Source organism: Aedes aegypti, chromosome 3, assembly GCF_002204515.2.
Source record: "Aedes aegypti strain LVP_AGWG chromosome 3, AaegL5.0 Primary Assembly, whole genome shotgun sequence".
NCBI lineage: Eukaryota > Metazoa > Arthropoda > Insecta > Diptera > Culicidae > Aedes > Aedes aegypti.
Window position 1 is genome coordinate 293,077,657 of NC_035109.1, and position 21,820 is coordinate 293,099,476.

Below are 21,820 nucleotides of genomic sequence, written 5' to 3' on the forward strand. Positions count from 1 at the left end.
CTCCGTGTTTAACTCACTCAGCCTAATGACACGTTCGGCCTGGTGTCCAATTCGGTCTAACGTGGTTCGACCTAACATACTTTGACCACAGACAAACAGACGTAACACTTAGAACAAATTTCGGTCAAAATCATAGTCACGAGGACATGCACGCCCAATGCTAAAATTAGTGTGTTTGGCCGACGCACAGTGCTTCGTCCCTTGGACAAAAGTCAAAAAATCAACTTTCATATTCGAAAGAATCAAGTAGGCCATGATGTTGACATATACATATGTAATACAGATACTAGAAAGTCCGTGCGCTTATTAAAACAAACCAAAACACCAGGTGTTGACAAGTTGTTTCATCGTTCTATATAATTTATTGTTTTTGTGTCAATCCAATCCCTTTTTAATTCGCTTTATTCCCATACTAATCACATTTTCAAAGTGAAAGTCGTTAAGGATGGTGTTGAAACAAGTAAGTAGGAGTCATTCCGTTTAATTTTCTGTGATATATTTTAAAAATTGTAGAAAAAGATGCTTCTGAAAATAAACTCTTTAATACAGAAGAAAATTAAAACTCCTATCTTTTTGTAGCCCATACAAAAAAGTACCTCAAAGTACCTTTCTTAAATCCACCTTAAAATAAAATTTGAAGTATTTTTCAAATTCTGAAAGTGATTCCAGCTGCATATGTTTGCCGATTGTATGTCATTTTATGATTTTTAAGTTATGCTGCCAGAATCATCAATAAAGATTGTTTCAAGCAATGGTATTCTGCCAATCCACGTATTCGAAAAAATCATGTTGTGGATTTCATGTACGGTTGTTATAGCACTGATTCTTTCTCCCAGATATTTAAAAACAAGTTAAATGCGTTTAGCAAATTTTATTACTGCAAAATACACCAAAAATGGAGTAAATATAGAAGATCATACGATATTTTTGTGAAACAAAACTCCGACTGATTAGCAAAGCCAATTTTGCTTCCGCGCCAACAGGAAATTGGTGATGCAGAGTTTTCCTTTTCGGCTGTTAAGGCTGGCATGGGAAGGCCTTTCTACCGTTCAATGAATTTTCAAGAAAAACCTATATATATCTTATCAACAATAATGAACCTGAAGAGCTCGCGTTCGTAGCCTATGTATAAAATTGTTTCTAATAATCATCAAACAGAAACCCGCGACATTTCAACTATCTTTGTAGAAAAGAAGATAATGATTCAATTGATATGTTTTTGGATGATTAATAGCTGGTAAATGAATTGTATTGCTAATAAAAATAAATTTTATATAACCTTTTTATTGGGTTTCATTTTAGTCGTTGGAATAATCCGTGCTTTAATATGTTTATAAAAATTTGGTTATTGAGACACTTTTACATTAACGCATACCACATACATCGTTTATGCAAACGACTCAATTACGTTTTCATGCGTTTTTATTTTAAACATTTATTTAAAATCGAGCACTGCTCTATGGTGTCAAATGTAAAACGTGACGTTTAAGCCACTTATGCCATTACTGATGTCATATGTGTCATTCATGCCAATAATGAGATTTTTTGTGTATAACGACTTTCTACTCAAATTCGTAGGGCAAAACCGCATTAAACATCCAGTTCTGACTTTTGTCCCCAACAGGGTGGCCACCAAATTTCGATTTTGAAATTCCCGCTTTTTTCCCGGTTTTCCCGGTATGTTTTATAGAATATTCCCGGTTTTTAATACATTCTTGTCAACGACTTTAATTGAATTTTCTATATCAAAAATGGTTTTCATATATTTTTTTAAATCGGTTTAAAAATTTTTTGTTGTATTTCTACAGTAATTTGATTATTTATTAATTGTTTCACTATCAAAACAATAAGTTGACTATTGGATTGTTCTCATCTATATTTAATATTATTCTGAAAACTTTGGAATAGTATAGTATTCATATGAATCTAATCTAATCTGTGCTTATAAAACAAATCCTACTCTTGACACGACAGCATTCAATGCTATTTGAACTAAATTTACCAACAAAGCAGCCAAACTTCAAATTTTCAACTTCAAGTTTTACTATCTCGAGTGCCTGACAACCTTTCGCGTTAAAAATTTGATGGATTGGTTGCATTTTGGTGAAGATAAAACGATCAAAATTTTAGCTCAGAGCTTTGTTTGGATCTCTAGACTCGTGCTCTTTAAATTTCGAGGTTTGACTTGGATTTATAATCATCTGCATCTTAATGCTGAATTTCAGATAATTTGGTCGAGAAAAGCCCCAAGTGCCTAAGTAAATCATCAAGATGCCCAAGTAGTTCTTTACCGTAATTAAAATCATTTCAAATCTTAATCCTTTGATTTTTTTTTCATAAAAATAAAGAGTTCTCTAAAGCAAATAAGCTCGAGGTATGAATGAAACAAGGCCACACATGTAGAATAACTTATTTAGGGCTCACTCACAATTTTAATTTAACAAAAACTATCATTTTTGACATCCACCCACCCTCTCGTAATGCTTTTTATATGGATATTCTACACATTTTATATGAGCAGTAACAGCTTAATCGTTTTTTTAACCATATATGAACTCTTATTCAAAACTTGTTCGATTAGATAACAAGTGACATACTAAAAGCATTTATAATTGAAAGCTTGTTTTCAGGATTAGTTGTGGTATTCAGCAATAACAGAAGTGTGCTGAACCAATCTGCAATAAGTAATTAAACTTCGATTCAAAACGTCAAGTAAAAGAAGTTAGAGAAAAGTTAAAAAAAATTAGCCCTGACAGTGCGAGGACAAAAATTCAAAAAAAAAAGTTCGAAACATTGCTAAGAAAAGAGTGGAACATTTTTTTAAGAAATATGGTGTAGCATAGAAATTAAATCATTAATGTTTGAGAGATATTTATTCAAAATTACGGATGCCTCTTGGCAATATCATTAAACATAACTACTTTCTATAACTTATTATGGAGGTTGGTTTTTCGATTTAAGCTCAAAGATGTTCGTTCAAAACGATTTTCCCGGTGATCTTCTCAAATTCCCGGTTTTTCCCGTTTTTTTCCCGGTGGTTTCAAATTCCCGTCTTTTTCCCGCTTTTCCCGTTTTTTCCCGGTTTGGTGGCCACCCTGCCCCAAGTGCCATACGTTCGAAGCACTGTGCGACGGGCCAACAGATGACGGTAGTGTGTAAACGTCAAACGCGAACAAAAACGATGCGAGCGCTGCGGGCGGTGGGTTTGCCACCTACCATATTTTTGAATCGATCGTTAAAAAGGTGGTCGATGAACAAAGATGCGAGTGTGACGTCTGTTTGTCTGTGCTTTGACCTACCGTACTTCGGCCCAATAATCCAGCAACAATAGCAGGAAAAGAAGAAAGCCTACGACTCTTCCTTCAGAAATTTGTGACCGATTTTTTGAAGAAACGGTGGAGGGGTCATGTTGAAAACTCTGGAACTATTAGCAGTCTAGGATTATTCAACGACAACAAAAGTTACGAAAGTTTTATATTGATTCGAAAAAATCCTTCAATTCTATTGACAGCATTGCTTTAATTTTCTTTCTTTGGATACCTATGAAATGTCTATTTAATAATAACAGTAGGTTTCCTAGTACTTCATCTTGTAATTCTGTTGATGGTGACAGAATTGGTTCCAGAAGTGCTATTAGATTCTCCCGGAAATAATAATTGACACGAAACCCAAGTAACATTTTCAGCTGAATAACAGTTTATTCAGATAAAATATACTCATTTTAGCTGACTAAGCTGTTACTCAGCTACAAATGTATAAATGGGATATATCTAACCAAACCCCTATTATTTTCAATATCAGCCAGGACTAAACAAAAACAAGTTTTAGGGATAACAAGGAGTTTCTCAACTGTATAAAATTCACATTTCCTCTGCAATGACTACTACATATATAAATATATTAGAGCTCTCTGTTTCCATTATATACCGTTTTATTCTGGTTGTTTTTTTTGGTTAGTCGAGTCATCTTCGTTTGTTCGTCTAGCAGTAGTTAAGAGTTTTGTGATTTTTTGTGTTTGTGGTATTGTGTATATATATAGAGCACAGTTGAATCAATAATACTATCATTATCCATACGATATATTAAATTAGTTTTCCCCGTGTTTAGCTACAACTACTACTCGAATGACTAGAATATCATAATTTGTAATAATTCTCTTGTTCTGTCTGACTTGTTTACCTAATCCTTTTGCTGCGGTTGTGCCGGAGAAAAGCAAGCCAAAGCTACTCAAGACTGGCTTCAAAAACAGCTATCGGATCGATTGAAACCCTTCCAAAGCTCCTCTGTGAAAGTTCTACTAGGTTATATTGGAATTAGCGCAAAATCTACTTTTTCTTCTCTACGAATTTCAAATGTCAGAGAAAAACTACTTAAGTCTGATGTACTAAAAAAGCTTACAAAAATAAAATATATGTTTATAAATTGGGATTTTTCCACAATTGGTATCACGTAAAAGTTTCCTTTTATAGCATTATTGTAATCATTACCTCAAAAGGGTACAATATGTCTTCCGCGCCTCTAACCGAGCTCCAAAAAAAGTTTTAAAACGAGTAAAATATTTGCACACAGAATGTTTCCTTATAAAATAAGTTCCTAAGCTGCTCACATCCATTGACTGATAATGGTGTTTTGGAGAGCTTAAATGATTCGATTTTTTTTTTTGGTTAAAACATGGTTTAAAATTAACAGATATGTACAACTGAGAGCCGAGTATGAGAACTTAAAACTTAATGAAATCCCTTCTTGTCGAAAAGAAAACAGTTTCCCTCATCAAATAAGGACAACTAACAGCGTTTGCACGTATTGCGTGAGTAGGGACCATGGTAAGGAATATAAATAGGTTGCAGCTGTAGGTACCTTCGTATCATCAACCATTACAACATCGAGTACATTACGACGACACGATGGAATCAAATCTCCCGGACGGAATCGATACTAAAAAGACAACTGACACTGAATCGATAAATATACCTCGATAAACTTCGACTCAACTGACTGCTAAATGTAAATAGTTTTCAACCGTTTTCCCGGCGCTGACGATTGTACCTTTCCTTTTTTCCCCGCTCAAAATGTTTGATGATGAATTGGTTGGATTCTGGTAAGTCACGATCACTGGTTCCGATAACGATGATGTGGGAAAAGTAGTACGCCTTAAGGTTTTTTTGAAGTACGAGCGGTTGCGGATTCCTGTACCCACCACGGTCACGGCATATTCCTTGGAACGACGATAGACAACTCTGTATTTATGAAAAGAAGCTATCTACACTACGCTAGATGCACGGTAATCTCCATAGATTCCCTAGAATAAAAAATGAAACAAATTGAAAAAGTTATGTGACGAATTAAAACACGAGCTGTAAGTAATAAAACATTTTTGAGACTTTCATTACCCTTATATAGTATCTAACAAAAAGGTACGCTAATGAATCAAAAACAACGCACACAGGAATAAGTAATAATAATAATTGACTCTTTATTATGGGGTAATTCAGCCCGAGGGTGGTTCTTCCCCGACAGGAATTAGGAAATATGAGTTTTTATAAGCACTCCCACAGTTATTAACTGGGAGCGTTCTTTCCCAAAGTTGCCATTTTCGCATACGTATATTGTGTGGCAGGTACAATGATACTCTATGCCCAGGGAAATCAAGGAAATGTCCATTAAGAAAAGATCCTGGACCGACCAGGAATCGAACCCTGACACTTTCAACATGGCTTTGCTTTGTAGCCGCGGACTCTAACCACTCGGCTAAGGAAGGCCCCTTAAATGAATATATGTATGAAGCGCCATTCTGAGTCCGTAATAGACATGACAACCCAAGTTGCGTAAAATCGAGCGGCGATCTCTCTATAGCAAAAGGGGTCGATTTGACGAGATACGACCACGTCGAAAGCCGGCCCCATTACTAACCATCTCATTGAGCCAACGTTGGTAGTATGGTGGAAACAAGGCAACAGTGCGACGCTGAAAATAAAATCTCTGACTGTTGTTCATAGGCATGCTTAGGATAGTCGAATTGGGCATCTTAAGAAAGCCGAAGGAGATGTAGGATTGTGAAGGAGAAAATGGAGTCGTGACGGATTTTAGTTTCAGCTTGGCCGATTGCGCTACAGAATCGTTAAGAATCGAAAGAAGTTCTGTGGCGTAGTTGGTCAACGTGCCCAGTCTAGCGTGTTGGAAATCGTGGGATCGAAGCGTATGGAAAGCACATTGAAAAATACACATTTGATCAAAATCCAAAAACTTTAAAAATTCATAAACTGGCGAAATGTCAAGGAATTTCAGAGTACGCCGAATCCATTCCTCACTAGGTCAGTTAAAAACACCCAGGAGTTCTCCCAGAAACTATTAGAGTTAGGACACATCGAGGATGTCGAGATGATGGTTTCTTTCGGCTCTTTTCCTCAGCGTTCCAGTAAAGGATTCCCTAAATCTTCTCGAGGACTGGTTATTACCCCAAAGGATGGATGCAGCATGGAAAAGAAAAGGTCAGGACATACATAAGGTTAGCAAGATTGTGCATGGGCGAGAACTACTTTCAATTTCAAGGAAATTTCTACAAGCAGATGAAAGGAGCACCCATGAGAAACACTCTCTCCCCGTTTTTGTGCGAACTTTAGGGCAAATTTAAAGAAACAAGGAGTATTACCGGATAAACGGTGGAGATACGTCGACGACATTTTCAGCGTTATCAAGCGGAACGATCTGGCTAGATTTTTGAATACAATCAACAGCGTACGAAAGGATATCATATACTCTAGTGGAATAAAATTGTATAGTCTATAATGGCATAGTATCCAGAAAGATCCCCCGTGATGACGTAAAATCCTGGTTGAACCCCTTCCGACTTTGGACCGCCTGGTCCATAGAATGGCACCGGAACAGAGGGTTATTCCTTCGCAAAATTAAAAACACCACAACAACATGGCAAGACCAACCTGCTCGCCGGGAATAGGTCGTCCTCTCTCGGCTGCGTTCGGGACATACACGGCTGAAACACGACATGGGTAGCACAGGGAGCAGTTTCCACCGCCAGTGCGAGACATGCAGGACACAAAACACCGTCGAACATTTTCTGGTAAACTGTCCTACCTTGGAGCACCTAAGAATAATCCACGAGATCACCGGTATCGACAGCATCCTCCAAAATGACGCGGTAAAGAAACGACAGCTGATAATATTTTTAAAAGAGGCTGGACTCTTTACGTTAATATGACCCCTGCTAAGACCCTGGACCTGTAAACGAACACGAAATCACCACATCCCCTACTGTTACGACCCCTGCTATGACCTTGAACTTGATACGGAACTTGCACATCATTCGACAACACCAGTGAAACGAAAACACCGCAACATACACTGTTAATTATACAATTTAACTCCCTCTCCTCCTCCTTCCTTGCAAATGATTCCTCCTAAGATTCCTTCAGGAAATTCTTTGAGAATTTTCTAAATGAAGTCCTTGAAGAATTCAGGATTTTTCCGAGAATGTTCCAAGGAAAATGATAGGGAAATTTTTAAAAATTATTAGATAAATTCCTGAGGTGGTGTATCTAAACAAAATCACAAAGTGATAGAAATTTGTAGTGAATTCCTGCAAGGATCATTGAAAGCAATACTGAATCTTTTGAAGAAGTCCAGTTGCAAAGATTGTAATAATTGTAATAATAATCAATCGAATCCCTGGACATCCAACAGAATTTTCAAAAGAAATTCCTCGAAAAACATCAGACGGAATTTCTGAAGAAACTTTTGAAGGAATGATTTGAGGATTTATTTGAATGATTGCTTTAGTAGGTATTTGCTAATGTGAAATCTTAAATGATTTTTTTAGAAACCATGAAGAATTCACTTGAATTACTCGAGAAATGTTTGGAAGAACAACGGAAGCAAACCCTACCCTGGATAGAATACCTGGCATAATTGAACAGCAGGGCGAGGCTATGGCTAGGTTTCCGAGGCGTGGCCAAATATCAGCACTCATGTTTTGTTTCTATCAGAAAATGGATCATTTATGACCAGTGAATCATATTGTCATCAAAGGAGACGAAAAACAAACAACAAAGCAAGGTCGCTCACAACCGTTTATCCTAACTTTTGCGGATACAATCAAAAGCAAAATTGTCATGACAATCACAGGACGCAACATTGTTGCAAGCTTTCCAACTCACGATTGATCAGTTATTTGGACAATGTCTTTGTTGCTGTATGTTGGGTGGCAATTGATTCACCCAGTCATAACCAGTAAATCATAAGGGGCGCGCCTTCGTTGAGTTAATCTTACATTCTTCGAAGAGCCCCCACGAAATTTTGGCGGAAAAATCTGGAAAGTATTCAAAATCAATGAAACAGTCAGTCAAGTCATCGTGCAAAAGTTTGGGTTCACCCCTCAGTATGATGCAAATCGTGCAAAAGTTTGGGTGCACCTGAACTTACTTAAATCTGTGAAATCTCAAACCAATCATGTACGCGCCATTATTTGCGCTCGAAAAAAACTTTAAACTATTAAAATCGGTTGAAAAATGACAAAAATGATGTGCGTGCGGCTCAGGTGAACCCAAACTTTTGCACGATTTGCATCATACTGAGGGGTGAACCCAAACTTTTGCACGATGACTTGACTGACTGTTCCATTGATTTTGAATACTTTTAAGATTTTTCCACCAAAATTTCGTGGGGTCTCTTCAAAGAATGTAAGATTACGATTCTAATGACACTTTGATTTAAAATGTGGTCGATCCAATGCTGAGGAAATTAGATATGATTTTCAGTGTGTTTTTTGAAAAATGTAACAACTTTAAGTAAAAATTAAGTATACAAAATTCAAAAAATCTTTTTGGAAAAATACATACGAAGTAAGAATAACTCTTTGCCTTTCGAATGTGGCTTAGAGATTTTCACTGAGATATGGACAGAACGCTTTTGTATGTTTTTTAGGGGGTGAACCCAAACTTTTGCACGGGAGTGTAAATCGTGGATGATCTGTTGGGTCTCTTGAAATAAAAATGCCTAAAAGAACACTGGAAACATCGGCGAAGGAACTCTTGGAGCAATCTTGTAGATTTCTGGAAAAATCCCTAATCGAATTTCTTCAAAATCACTCTGAAGATTTTCTTGGGATACATTTTCAGCGTAATTATTGTGGAAATTACTGGTGGTAGTAGCGTTGGATTTACTTGAGCAAACTCTGGAGCATCCCTTTGCTAATCTCTGGAGGAATTTCTGAATGAAATCCTAGAAGAATTGTTGTGTACTTTTGGAAGGATGTTTGGATGAGTCTTTTAATGTATTCCCCAAGAAATCACTACAAGCATTTCTAATGCTAAGAAATCAATATAAAAGTTCCTAAGGCTTTAACTGGAGGAATCTGAGAAGAAACTCCTGAGGAACTTGTGGAACAATCGCGTAAGAACCTCTGAAGGTTTCTCCAGGAATCACAGCAAGGAGAAAAGTGAAAATAGTAACTTTAGAGACCATTTTGTTTAATAAAAAGACTTTAAAGACGTTGCATTTAAAGAAAATACTTTTTAATGGCATGCATTAAAATACTGACCCAGTGGGCCGTATGAATAAAATGTAGTAAAGTTGAGTTTACTACATTCTCGGTAGTAAACGCTATATGTGGAACACGAGTGGAACATGTTTGTGTCATTTTTCTTTCTACACCTTTCGAACATACTACAAACAACGCATTGATATGAATAAAGGTAGCATTTACTACAAAGCTATACTGGTAGTTAACTTCAGAGGTTGCTACACATGCCTTGAGTTTGCGGAATTGAATGGAATAATGGGAAAACGATATGAGTTTTTATATATCGGAAGGTATTTTGAGTTTTGCAAAGGAATTCTGAGGTTACGAAAACTTTCGCTCCGCCAATTCTGAGATTCCGGTAAGATTACCGGCAGTAGCAATTTGTAATATCCGTGTGAATTCTGGCATTACGATAATTATGTTATTTTCTAGGAATTTTAGGATGTCGGTAGGAATTCAGATATTGATAAAGTAATTCTGAATTTTACGTGTAAATTCTGACATCTCAGATTTCCTTTTGAATTCCGGAATTCCTGTAGGAACTTTGAGATTCCTATAGGGATGTCGGATTTTTTATGATAATTCTGAAAATTTAAAAAACCATTCTAGTAATATTGCGGAAATATTAGGAACCTGGTAAAAACTCTAAAATTGGGGTGGGAATGGGATTCCGAATATTAATCTCTTGGAATTCTGTGGGTATCTTTGAGACGGTATTTCTGTAAGAAGCTATGAGATTGCGGTGGGATTCCTGCGAATTATTGTGTGAATATTTGTAATTCCGAAAATCAATCTTTGTAATTATTGTAAAAACCTTTAAGATTCCGTTGATCTCCAGTTCCGTTGGAATTTCAAAGTAAAGCTTTAATATAAACGTTTTGAATGTCGGTAAATATTTTATAGATTTCAATGGGATTTTTTGTGGAATCGTTAAGAATTTTAATAATTTCAAAGGGAACCCTGGTGTTTTAGGGGAGATCCTCATTGAATTCTAACGACTACCAATGGAATCACTACAATTCTCATAAAAATCTCTACATTCTAAGTTCTAGACAGTCCCAGGATACTATCAGAAACCCCACCAAAATAACGAGAATATCACAGAAACACTTAGAAGAAAACACTGTTAAGAAAACACACGGGGAGCATCAAAATTCTACCGCAATTTCACCAGAAACTCAGTACTGGTGCTAGAAAATATGTGGTTCCAAATTTAATAGCTGTAATCTAAAGATCTCTTCATAAATGTTAAGCTAGTATTTAAAAAATCATCGGCGTTGGCGAAGGCCGAAAACCACCCAGAAAATTCTTTGATGTACCATCATCATAAAATCATAGACATAGAGAGAATACCAGACTAATCGCAAAATTACACTACAAATCTTGTCAAATAACAGCACCTTCATGATTTGTGCAAATTGTCGCGTAATCGATTAGATTCCATGCATCTTCTTCATATGCATGATTGTATTAATTTTAAGCGTCACTCTGAATAGATTATTCTTTACGTGCAGAATCACTCTGCACTCTGAATGGAAATTTCTTAACGTGCAGCTTCAGTCACTGCTCATGTTCGAAAGTAGTAAGTACTACATGTTCTAAAAGTTTTTTATTCATTCCAAAAGTGTAGTAAACTTTGTGGATTTTGTTTTTGAGTAGATGCTACATGTAGTAAAGTTCAAAGTTTTTTATTCATATCACCCAGTTCTGATAAGAGCCCTGGCAGAAATTACGCTAGAAAATCTTCCAGGGTTTTCGCTAGGAAATCATCTATCATCATGAACTGTCACTTAGAGACTACCGATGATTCCACCAGGGAATCCTTAAGGAACTCATTACATAAATCCCTTCACCGAATTTCCACCATTTATTCTACATACCACAAGGAATTCCTTCTGAGTTTATATCAACAATTCCTGCATGTATTCCTGTATTCCACAATGATTGCATAGCATGATTTTTTCCAGGAACTTCTCCAGAGATTCCATCAAGAATCCCTCGCGAGATTTCACAACAAAATCTTCCAGGAATTTGTCTGTGGTTTCATATAGGATTTTTTTTTTTCACGTATCCCCCCCGGAATTCGTCCCAAGGATTTATCAGGAATTTCTTCAGAGATTCCTCTAGGGATTATTCCATGAATTCACACAGAGATTCTTTCAGGGATTCCTCTAGACCAGGCCTGTTTAACCTTTTTGGCTTTTTTATATATAAACAAGCAAGCGACGACGGCCAGGGTGGGATCACAAATAGGGTGCAACGGAAAAGACTTGCTCTGATCAGTGTTTCCCAAACACCGACCTTTGGTTTGCGACGAACTTGAGACAAACCGAATCAGATAAATACTAAGCAATAGTTACTAGAATATAAAGCCATATTCATCAGATTAATCGAATCATCAACTGTTTCACAATTAATTTTAATGTTGGAAAACAGCTAAAGAAATATGAACTGATCTCGAAAAGAAATATTAAGTCCATTTGCAACATTGTTTGTAGGTACAAATGAAATGCAAATTTCAAATGCGGGAACACCAAACGCGGTGAGATTTTTCACAAGGAAGGCGAAGTCGAAGATTGATTTTCTGTGCTAGGTTGGCGGTGATCTGTATCATGGCTGCTGAGTAACCTTTGACTACTTTGTGTTACCGCATTTGAAGCACAAGATTCGCATCCCAAACTCAAACAGCAATTTAATAAAAAATCGAACCAAGTCGTGGGAAAAATAAAGTTAAATGTAGGTAACTTCACTCCAGGTTTATCTATCATATTCTCCTGACATCATTTGTTTTGGTCTTCATTATGACACACATTATGAAAATAAATCAACATTTTATTGAGCCTTCTCTTCTCAAACAGACGTCACACTCTCATCATTGTCCATCGACCATCTTTTTAACGATCGTTTTAATTATATGGTAGGTGGCCAATCACCAGCAGCACTCGCATCGTTTTTGTTCGTATATGACGTATATGCATTACCACCCACGGTGTACTATATTGGGTACCGGGTCATTTGACCGAATGTCATTTGGCCGAATGCTATTTGGCCAAATGCCGTTTGGCCTAAACTGAAAAGAATAGTGAACTACTGTTAGCATGCATTTGTTATGAATTTCAGAGCTGAATTTCAAAGAACAGTTTATTCTTAAAGAAGGATAAATCATCTTTGATCAGCTGTTTAGGATGATTCAAGTTCAAGAAACAGTCAATGCTAAAGAAGGACATCCTAAATGTAAGCAATAATTCACTTCTCTGCTAGCTCATGGTAATAGCTGCCAGCAGAGGTTTTTGCATTGCGTTTGACAGTAAATAAAACGGTTTACGGCTTATTCGTCCTCCTGTAGTATCGTTTTGCTTCAATGATTTGAATGTACTAAATAAATTAATTAACTATATTAAAACTATAGCAACCACGAGTTTTAGCTTCTCCTTTCTACAACAGAGAAACAGTGAGCCTACTTGACTTAAGTGTTCACCGAGTCGTTCGGTTTACTGATAAACGGTGCAGGGTTAATCTCCGAGAAGAATGGCATCTCACCTAAGCTAACCATTGTTCTAAAAGTATGCTTTTTATAAGACTCTTTATGAACGTATCATAAGCCATAATTCCTATAAACTATGAAACATATTTAAAAGAACAGCCTATGATCCAAAGAAGTAAAAATCTCTTATAGAAATTTAAGCGAAATGCAAATAATTGTTATATCAATATAACTACAAAGAACTGCCGATGATTTAAAGAAGGTAAAATTCCCAATTTAAATATAAGCTTAATTGTTGCCAATAGTTATGGCACTAGCACAAATCGAAAGTACAAGCTATGTTCAAAATTAGAACAAAATTCTGATGAAAATCACTCTAAACCCTAGCACACCGGTGGTAACCCAGACATGAACCAACCATCAGCTTAGAGTCTTAACGCGAGTTTTCGTACTGAATCAACCGATCATTTTAATTATTCTCTTGGTGCACTAATATAGCGAAAAACATGACGTTCGGCCACATAATAACAATCAACAAATTAATTAGCTGATCAGCTATTGGGCCACACTTATGAATCCTTAACTTCAGCGTTGAAGCAATTTGATTTTTTTGTTCGTAATTCGGCCAAATGTCATTCGGCCAAATAGCGTTTGGTCAAACGGCATTCGGCCGAATACCCTATATTGAGCCTGCCTTGTTAATTTTGTATGCCTTGTTACCTGGCCCATCGGCAAGACACACAGATTAAAACATTGGGCGTACATGTCCGCGTGACTATGGTTTTGATAGTGCTTTGTTCTAAGAGTTACGTCTGTTTGTCTGTACCTTCTCTTTTGTTTAAAATTTATCACAACTTACCTTAGGACATAAATCCAGTTCGTATCAATCGAATTTTGAGTATTCAAACATCTCCCAGCAACAAGCCTACTGAATGACGCATTTTTCGTCTTTGTGATTAATGTCCACGGTTTCCAGCTTACGTTCGATTTCGTCGTCATCCTCAATTCTGTATTCAATATTGGAACAACAGTTATGTAGATTTATGTGAAACGCTTTTCCTTCAAGCTCAACTTACGCTTGCTCCTGGCTGTGCAAATTTTGCACCAATTCGTTGCGCTTGTCCACAATGGCGACCAGTTCGGCCAGCAGCAGGGCCTCCTTCTCCCGCTGTTCCTCCGTTTTGCGCCAGTCCTCGATCGAGAGGGCCGCCCGCAGTTCCAGATTCAGCATGTCGTACTTTTTCTCAAGATCGTTCTCTTGTTCACTGCAATTGGATTGGTCGATCGTGAATTTCGAGAAATTAGATGATCTCATTTTGAAATATTTGCCACTTACAGTAGATTCAGCTGCATCTGCCGCCTCAGCAAGGCGTTCTTCTTGTTGACCAACGTAAACCACTGGGACATGAGTTGATCTTCGGTTTCGTTCACATCTGAAAAGATTTTAGTTATTTTTGAAAAGAGCTTGATTTTTAACTAAAAAGATCATTACTGGACATTGTGCCTCCCATCACAGCTCGTAGTTTCTTTTCCAGGGCATTGGCCTTCTGATCGATGGCTTCTTGCTCCCGTTCCAGTTTGTTCAGCTCACTTTGGATATAGTTGACTTTTTCCACCTAGAGGTAAATGAAGAAAATCGTTAACTATTTTCAAGAATTGATTTTAAAGAATGTATGAAGTGGTTGAAAAATCGTTTTTGCTGCAAACCGCCTATTCGATTTTATGTAAGTCAGATTCTGAATGTCCACCAAAAAAAATTAACTAAATTTAAACTTTCAAGAAATATTAGAAACCGATGAAAAGCGATACCGTGCCGGCACCATATTCTGAACGCTTAAGAAAATCTGAAGATAATGGCTTAATTAAAAGAAGAGTTTTTCTTCTTAGTCTTCGGTATTTACTACCTTCGCATGTGCTAAATATATATTTTAACTTATGGCTAGATATTGGTTGTATAATCATAAGGGATCAGACAGACGACTTATTTTTGAAAACCGTGTCTATGTTCCTTATTCTGAACAGTCAACAAGGAAGTGTTCCTAATAATAGACAAAAGTGTTCCTAATTATAGACAGGAATAAATCCATATGTAACAAACAAAAGCAATGATATTAATTAATGGTTCGAAGAGGCAATCTATTAGCAAATCTCCAGGGCTTTTTAGTGGACCTGATCGCTTTCTTTGCTGTTTAGATTGAGATACGTCTCGAAATATCCGGATGTCGGTGCAAAAACAACTGAATTCATTTTCTTCTCGGAATGTTATTTGGAAAGTCAACTGATTTTCCGGAAAGAACTATGTACTAACCTACCGATATTCTTAAGCGGTTTATGTCGATGGAGAAGCCAGATTTAGCTGACCGGACTATATAATCCGATATGCGATCCACATCTTCTTCCGACAATATGGTTGGTGTTCCAGGGCGGTTATGTATAGTAGATTTTTCACCTTGGGGTATAGAATACTGACATCAATTCCGTATACAGCTGTCCTACTTCGAAAACCTCTTCCCGACAATAGTAATAGCCCTTTCCAGCTTCCACGGGTCGTGTACGAAGATTCTTTTTGCAGCGGCATATCTGTCAATCAACAATTGGTGCCGATCTTTGAACACTTGATTAATTAGAGATCCAAATATTTGTAAATAATATAAAGATATATTCTCACCGATCAGTTTCCTGCAGCTACGATTGGAATTTGATTATATTGTCAACCCAAAATGAAGCAAATGTTTTGAACGGCGTCTTGGTGCACAGGCTTAGCGGCCATGTTTTTTTCACGTTTGGCGAAGTGCAAACTTTATGTTTCGTAAATTCGCGTGAAATATTGCCAAAATAAATCTGTGTCTCGGATATTCGATAATAAAATATGTAGCTGATGTAAGTTATTAAAGTTTTTGTGCAAAAATTTGGATTAGAAGATTGAAATCATTAAGTTTATCTGTTCAGAATATGGAACTGTCTATAATATGGAGCACGCACGGTATGTAGCAAATACGGTTTTTTGAACAACCCTGTATAAACAATGATAATTGGGAAAGAATTATATAAATTATGAAATACAAACAAATCGAAACTCAAGAATAATCAACTCAAAATAACACTACTCACCCTCCCCTCGTTTTTGGGCGCAATCAATTCAAGCAACGAAGGCGACACCTTGTTCGGCGAGGGCGTCCCCCGCTTCAGCAGGTGATTCCGATTGGCATCGCTCCCCCGGTCGATGGTTCGCGCCTCATCAGCCCCGAACCGCACCGGCGAATCTTTGCCATTCCGGGCGCCGAGTATTCCGACGCTGGGAAAAATGAACTCCGGAACGTTGTTGATCGGTGAGATAGTCCGTTCCGGCGAGAAGTTCATCTTCTGTGCCGTGCTGATCTTCGTTGGAGACGACGGCGAATCGAGGGTTAGCGTTTTGGCTTTCGTCTCGGCGATCAGTTTTCGCGCCTGCTCTCGTAACCGCGTTTGGCGTTCATTCTGTGAAGGTTCGCGTGGTGTGCGTTAAATTGAAGATGGGAAATGTTGAAGCAAGTGGGGGGTAATTAGCCAGGTGAATGTTGTGTATACTGCTTTTCATGAGGATATGACCACCCATATTTTTCATAAACAGGAGAATATAAAAGAAGTCTTTGACACCTTAAGGGCTACAAATATAAATAACTGAGTAAAAAAGTGTTTCATAAGAATAAGCATTATGGAAATAATGAACATGGTACTGGGTCATTAAACCGAATGGATCGTTAGGCCATAGTGTCATTAGACCAAATGAGTTAAAAACTAAAAGAAGAAAGGCCTATAATAAAGGAGGGATCTGATTCCCGTGAGATTTTTTTTTAAATTTTTGAACTAGAAACCCATTTGGTCTAACGCGAGCTTCCATCTAAGGGACTGTCCATTTATTACGTAAGACATTTTTCTGGGTTTTTCGACCCCCCCTCCCCCCATGGTAAGATTTTTTGTATGAAAATTAAAAATGAATTGTATGGCGCGTAAAAAATCTCAGAACCCCCCACCCCCCATAAACCCTTACGTAATTAATGGACCGCCCCTAACGTACATCGGCCCAACGTTCTGCGGCCTATTGATCTGACACCAATGGACATAGGGGTAGGCGGGGCAGCCTTTGTTTATGACGTTCTTACCGCGGTTTTTCAATATATTATTTGGAATTTTAAGGAGTGTATCGAAAAGTAGTCGCAAACATTCGTTAAGAATCTCAGATTACAGTGGTTCTTCTCAAGCCTTTTCTCAAGAAAATCTTTATTACATCATTAAGTTTTAAAAATTTTCCTTTGTACGAAAAACCATGGGTAGTCATATCATTATGGATATGTAAGAACTCTAAGAAGGAATGAAGTGCAAACTTTTTGAGACAACACGTCGTCAGGTGTCGATTGAAAGTTAGGAGGAAATCAAATATACAAAATGCACAAAAATACAAAATGAAAGAACAAAACTTACAGCATCAATGTCACCACCCTTATCTACACTAGTCGCTCTAAGTTTTTCAATCATTAATTTAGCCTTCTCACTCATTTCCTTATGCCGCAAAAGAATTTTCTAGAAGAAAAGAATCAAAAAACAAAACCGAAAAAAAATCGAAACAAAATAAAACCCAAATCAACTCCAAATCAAAGCTAAAAATAAACAAAATCATCAAAAACCAAATTCAAAAACTTTGGTCGTCACCATATATACTCACATTCGTCATGGCCGAGTCCAGCAGTGGTGGCACCTTCCGGTCCCCGTCCTGGTCGCTCCTGGTCGTGCTATCACAAACTCCCTCCAGCTCGTCCGGTACCGTTCCGTTCAATTCCGCTGTATTATTATTGATACTATTGTTATTGATTGCACTATTGCTAATATCATTTCCGCCACCAATACCACCACCACCACCAAGCCCGGAATCGTCTCCGGTACTATTACTACTACTACTATTGCTAGTGTTCCCGCCGGGGGGACCACTATCGACCTCCGCGACGGCGGACGTACCGTTGGGCATCGGTCCATTGCCGCCATCGATGGCGGCAGCCGGCGTGGGGAACTTCTCTTTGGTAGGCGAAAGCACCTTACCCAGCAGGGCTTTCGAGTTGGCCAGCAGTTGCGCCTTGCTGGCTTCCCGCTTCAACGGATCGTCCTCCTTGGGCGTGATCATGTCGTTCAGGTTGAGCAGGTCTTTGGTCAGCTTGTCCGATTTGTAGTTGCCTATGACGTAGCTGGAATCGTCCGAGGTTTCACCTGTGGGCGGGGGTAACAGGCATTAGAGGAACCAATCACCAGTTTGTGCGTGTGATCCAGTAATGTGCATTGAAGCACTAGGATAAATACGGAAGCGTGATGTGCATTTTACGATGAATTTTGGTTTATTAAGGGTACAGAGTGTTATATAGGAGTGCCATGATGAATTATTTTGTTAGAATTTATGGTTTGCCGAACGCGGTCAAAAACACTAGAGATTAGCCCTGCAGTGATAATAGCGTTCTGAATTTTTCATGAGCATTTTAAAACATACGCTTTTGTGATTCTGGTTTCCCGATTACGCGTCAATATCATAAATCAAATGACTAACCTAAGGTGACTACCAGATCCTAACCATATCCCAATAGTCATTCTTTCCACGATAACTGGTGAGATGTAGGATGAAAATGTTCATCACTTCATCTGGGACAGCTCACTTTACAATTTGAGTGACTCTAGTCTGATGGAATATTTAAGTAGTACAGATCTTGGATAACTTAATGTAGGCAATCGCACAACCTTCATAGTATCTACTAGAGAAGAAGTATTAGATATAACGCTCTGCTCGAATAGAATCAGCCACGAGTTGACGAATTGGCATGTATCAGATAAGGAATCATTATCTGATCATCGCTACATCTTCTTTCAACATTCAAATGTAACTGCGCAGACTTTGCATTTTAGGAATCCCCGGTCAACAAACTGGGAACTCTACATAGAGTTGATTGCGACCAAATTCCGTGGTTACTCTTCGTCCACTGAAAATCCAAGTGATTTGGATGAAGCCGTTGATACCAGAACATACTACATTATGGGAGCTTTTGAAGAAGAATGTCCTCTGCGGTCAGTGAAGATTACAAAAGGGATGGTGGAATACCGATCTGACTAGACTCAGGAAACAATCCTACAAAAACACCGTTCAGCTGGATCAGAGCCGTTCAAGTCGGTTCGCAAGGCTTATAAGAAGGCTCTTTGATCTGCTGAACGATCCGGCTAGAATAAAATCTTTGTACAAATGTTTCCAGTTTGAGTGAAGTCAGTTGGCTAAACAAAATCCTTGCAAAATCTAAAGATTTCCAAGTGAACGAAATTTGCTTCCCTAATGGCGACTTTACTTCTTCTGATGAAGAAGTTTTATCATGGTTTTTCAATACACACTTCCCCGGATGTACCAGAATAACCAAATGATACTGCTCGCAGTTTCAAAACTAGTGAATCGATTCAATGGGCACTTAATAGTATTGCTCCTTTCAAATCTCCAAGAGCAGATGGGATTTATCCTGTTCTGCTCCAGAAGCGATTTGAGTTTATCAAAGATGTTTGGAACAAGCTACTTATAAGCAGTTTTGCTACCGGGTATATTCCCAGATCCTGGCGTGATATTACTGTGAAATTTATCCCGAAAAGGAGACCTGCGTTGTATGAAGAAGCGAAGAGTTTTAAACCAATCAGTATGACCTCTTTTCTTTTGAAATGTCTGGAACGCATTATCGAACATCACTTCCGTGATTTCTATTTGGCAAATATGTCTCTTCATGTGAATCAACATGCTTACCACTGAAGCATCCAAAAAAGTCCACTGAGCATTTGCTCTGAAGCAATCCTGCTTGGGTATTTTCTTGAGGGTGCCTTTGATAACACGTCTTTCTGTGCTATATTGGAAACTGCACTAAACCATGGGCTACCTACAATGAACCGATTAAATTCACCAAATTCTCAAAAACCGTCATCTATCCTCGACATTGCGTCAAGCTGCGATTCAGTGTTTACGGATGCCTCCAAGGAGGAGTCTCATCACAACTTTGGAGGTGATAACTCAAATATAACGGTTTTCCAACTCATGGATTTGCCGACGACTATCTAGCATTGATAGTTGGTATGTGCATAAACACCCTGTTCGACCTGATGCAAAATAGTTTTTCAAGTAGCTGAGAGTTGATGTCGCCAATATGGCCTTTCGATTAACCCGAATAAAACATCTATTATTCTTTATACGGAAAGACGAAACCGCGACGGAATTCGACCTTTACGTCTCTTTGGCACTGAGAATAATGGAGCTGATCAAGTAAAATATGTCGGAGTTATTCTAAATTCCATACTTTCTTGGATATCACACATTGATTTCAGCGTCAAGAAAGCTTGCATGGCCTTCGGTCAATGCCGGCGAACCTTTGGTAAACTTGGGGCCTCAAAACCAAGTATATCAAATGGATTTACACAACAGTTGTTCGACCAATATTGGCAAATGAATATCTTGTGTGTGAACAATCCAATCAAAATTGGGCCTTTGGAGATGTACTTGATGGCGATGTCTGGTACGTTCTCTACGTCTCCCGGAGAGTGTCACTACACATACTTAAACAAGAAGGATTTTCTTGCTCTTACCGTTTCTGGGTACTGGATCTACTGAAGAAAAATCCAGTGAATCGTGAATTGGGCCAAAATTGTCCTTGCTCCAAATGATCTCATAATAGCTTGTCACTTTCCTTACAAGACATTTATCACACAGTTCCCTTTACGGAAAGAGTGGACGTCTGGCTATTTGGAAAGAAGTATATCAAACAACATAGTATGTTGCACTGATGGCTCCCTTCTTGAAGGCAGAGCTGAGGCTGGATCAGTTTTACTAACTTGGTAGAAACTGCACCGTTTTTTAGGCGGAAATATTTGCTCTTATGTGTAGAGTACAATCAGCACTTCAACAACGCGTAATGGACACATTCCACGCACATCTACGCCAAGATATCAAAATTTGAAACTCTGAAATATTTCCAAAGATATGCATAACATGAAAGACAATATGTTGAAGTGTATAAAACACGTAAATTTGTTTGAAAATACCATAAGAAACATACCTGAAAAGTTATATAAAGTTGTTATATTTTTTTGGTGAGAAATTGAGACATTCAACAACATTTTTCAAAAGTCCTGTGTCATAGTTTATCAAGTGCAATATGACTGTCTTATCCGTTAACTAGAAGGGTATTAGATGACATTGCTATGTGCGGGTTTAATTGTTTCAAACAAATTATTGGTTTTTTGAAAATGTATTTTTTCAAATAGTCACATAGTTATGGTGTCGCGTTACGAAAATTGCCTAATTTTTGACATTATAAAATAAATACTTCTTTTTGAATTCTTATATTTTGGATTCTCTTCCTACTCATCTAGATACGTGTTTCCATAAAAAAAGATTCAAAATCGGACCATTCTTCGAAGAGTTACACTAGGTGCAAAGTTATGGTGTCGCGTTACGTTAATTTTAACCGTAAATTTTCAGAATGAAACTACAAATTTCAAAATGCTTGTTCTCAGCAATGCTACGACCGATTTTTGAAATTTTTGGCTTTTGGCGGAAGGGAATAGTTATACTAGGCTCCAGCGTTAGTATCACCCCGCTGAAACCCGCCCCGTTTTTGTGAGATGTGAGTATGTCTGTTTTTTCTTGTTTGTCACTAAAATCTGATTAAGTAGCTCTGATTGTTGAAGAAACTCGTTGGCTAGTAACCCAAATCTTATCAGACAGGTGTCGTTTAGTGCAGAAATAGTCTCTTACATGTTGG

The 21,820-nt window shown here is 37.8% G+C and overlaps 1 protein-coding gene across 7 annotated transcripts in view; it reads right to left on the minus strand.

Annotated features, from left to right (window-relative positions):
- Nucleotides 1–3,934: 3,934 nt before the first annotated feature.
- The window catches only part of LOC5564332 (EH domain-binding protein 1), a 72,606-nt gene continuing 54,720 nt past the window's right edge, over nucleotides 3,935–21,820 (minus strand). The window contains exons 6-14 of one of the 7 annotated variants that reach the window (XM_021854520.1): nucleotides 18,012–18,257; nucleotides 17,722–17,837; nucleotides 17,481–17,579; nucleotides 16,131–16,496; nucleotides 14,512–14,635; nucleotides 14,356–14,452; nucleotides 14,096–14,284; nucleotides 13,879–14,026; nucleotides 4,047–5,299 (exon numbers count right to left, since the gene is read on the minus strand). In XM_021854520.1, coding sequence (XP_021710212.1) covers nucleotides 13,945–14,026; nucleotides 14,096–14,284; nucleotides 14,356–14,452; nucleotides 14,512–14,635; nucleotides 16,131–16,496; nucleotides 17,481–17,579; nucleotides 17,722–17,837; nucleotides 18,012–18,257 — 1,319 coding nt within the window. In that variant the 3' untranslated portion in view covers nucleotides 4,047–5,299; nucleotides 13,879–13,944. Of the gene's footprint in view, nucleotides 5,300–13,878; nucleotides 14,027–14,095; nucleotides 14,285–14,355; nucleotides 14,453–14,511; nucleotides 14,636–16,130; nucleotides 16,497–17,480; nucleotides 17,580–17,721; nucleotides 18,258–21,820 lie in introns of all 7 variants that reach the window. The other 6 variants (XM_021854516.1, XM_021854517.1, XM_021854521.1 and 3 more) reach the window with 6 other exon arrangements.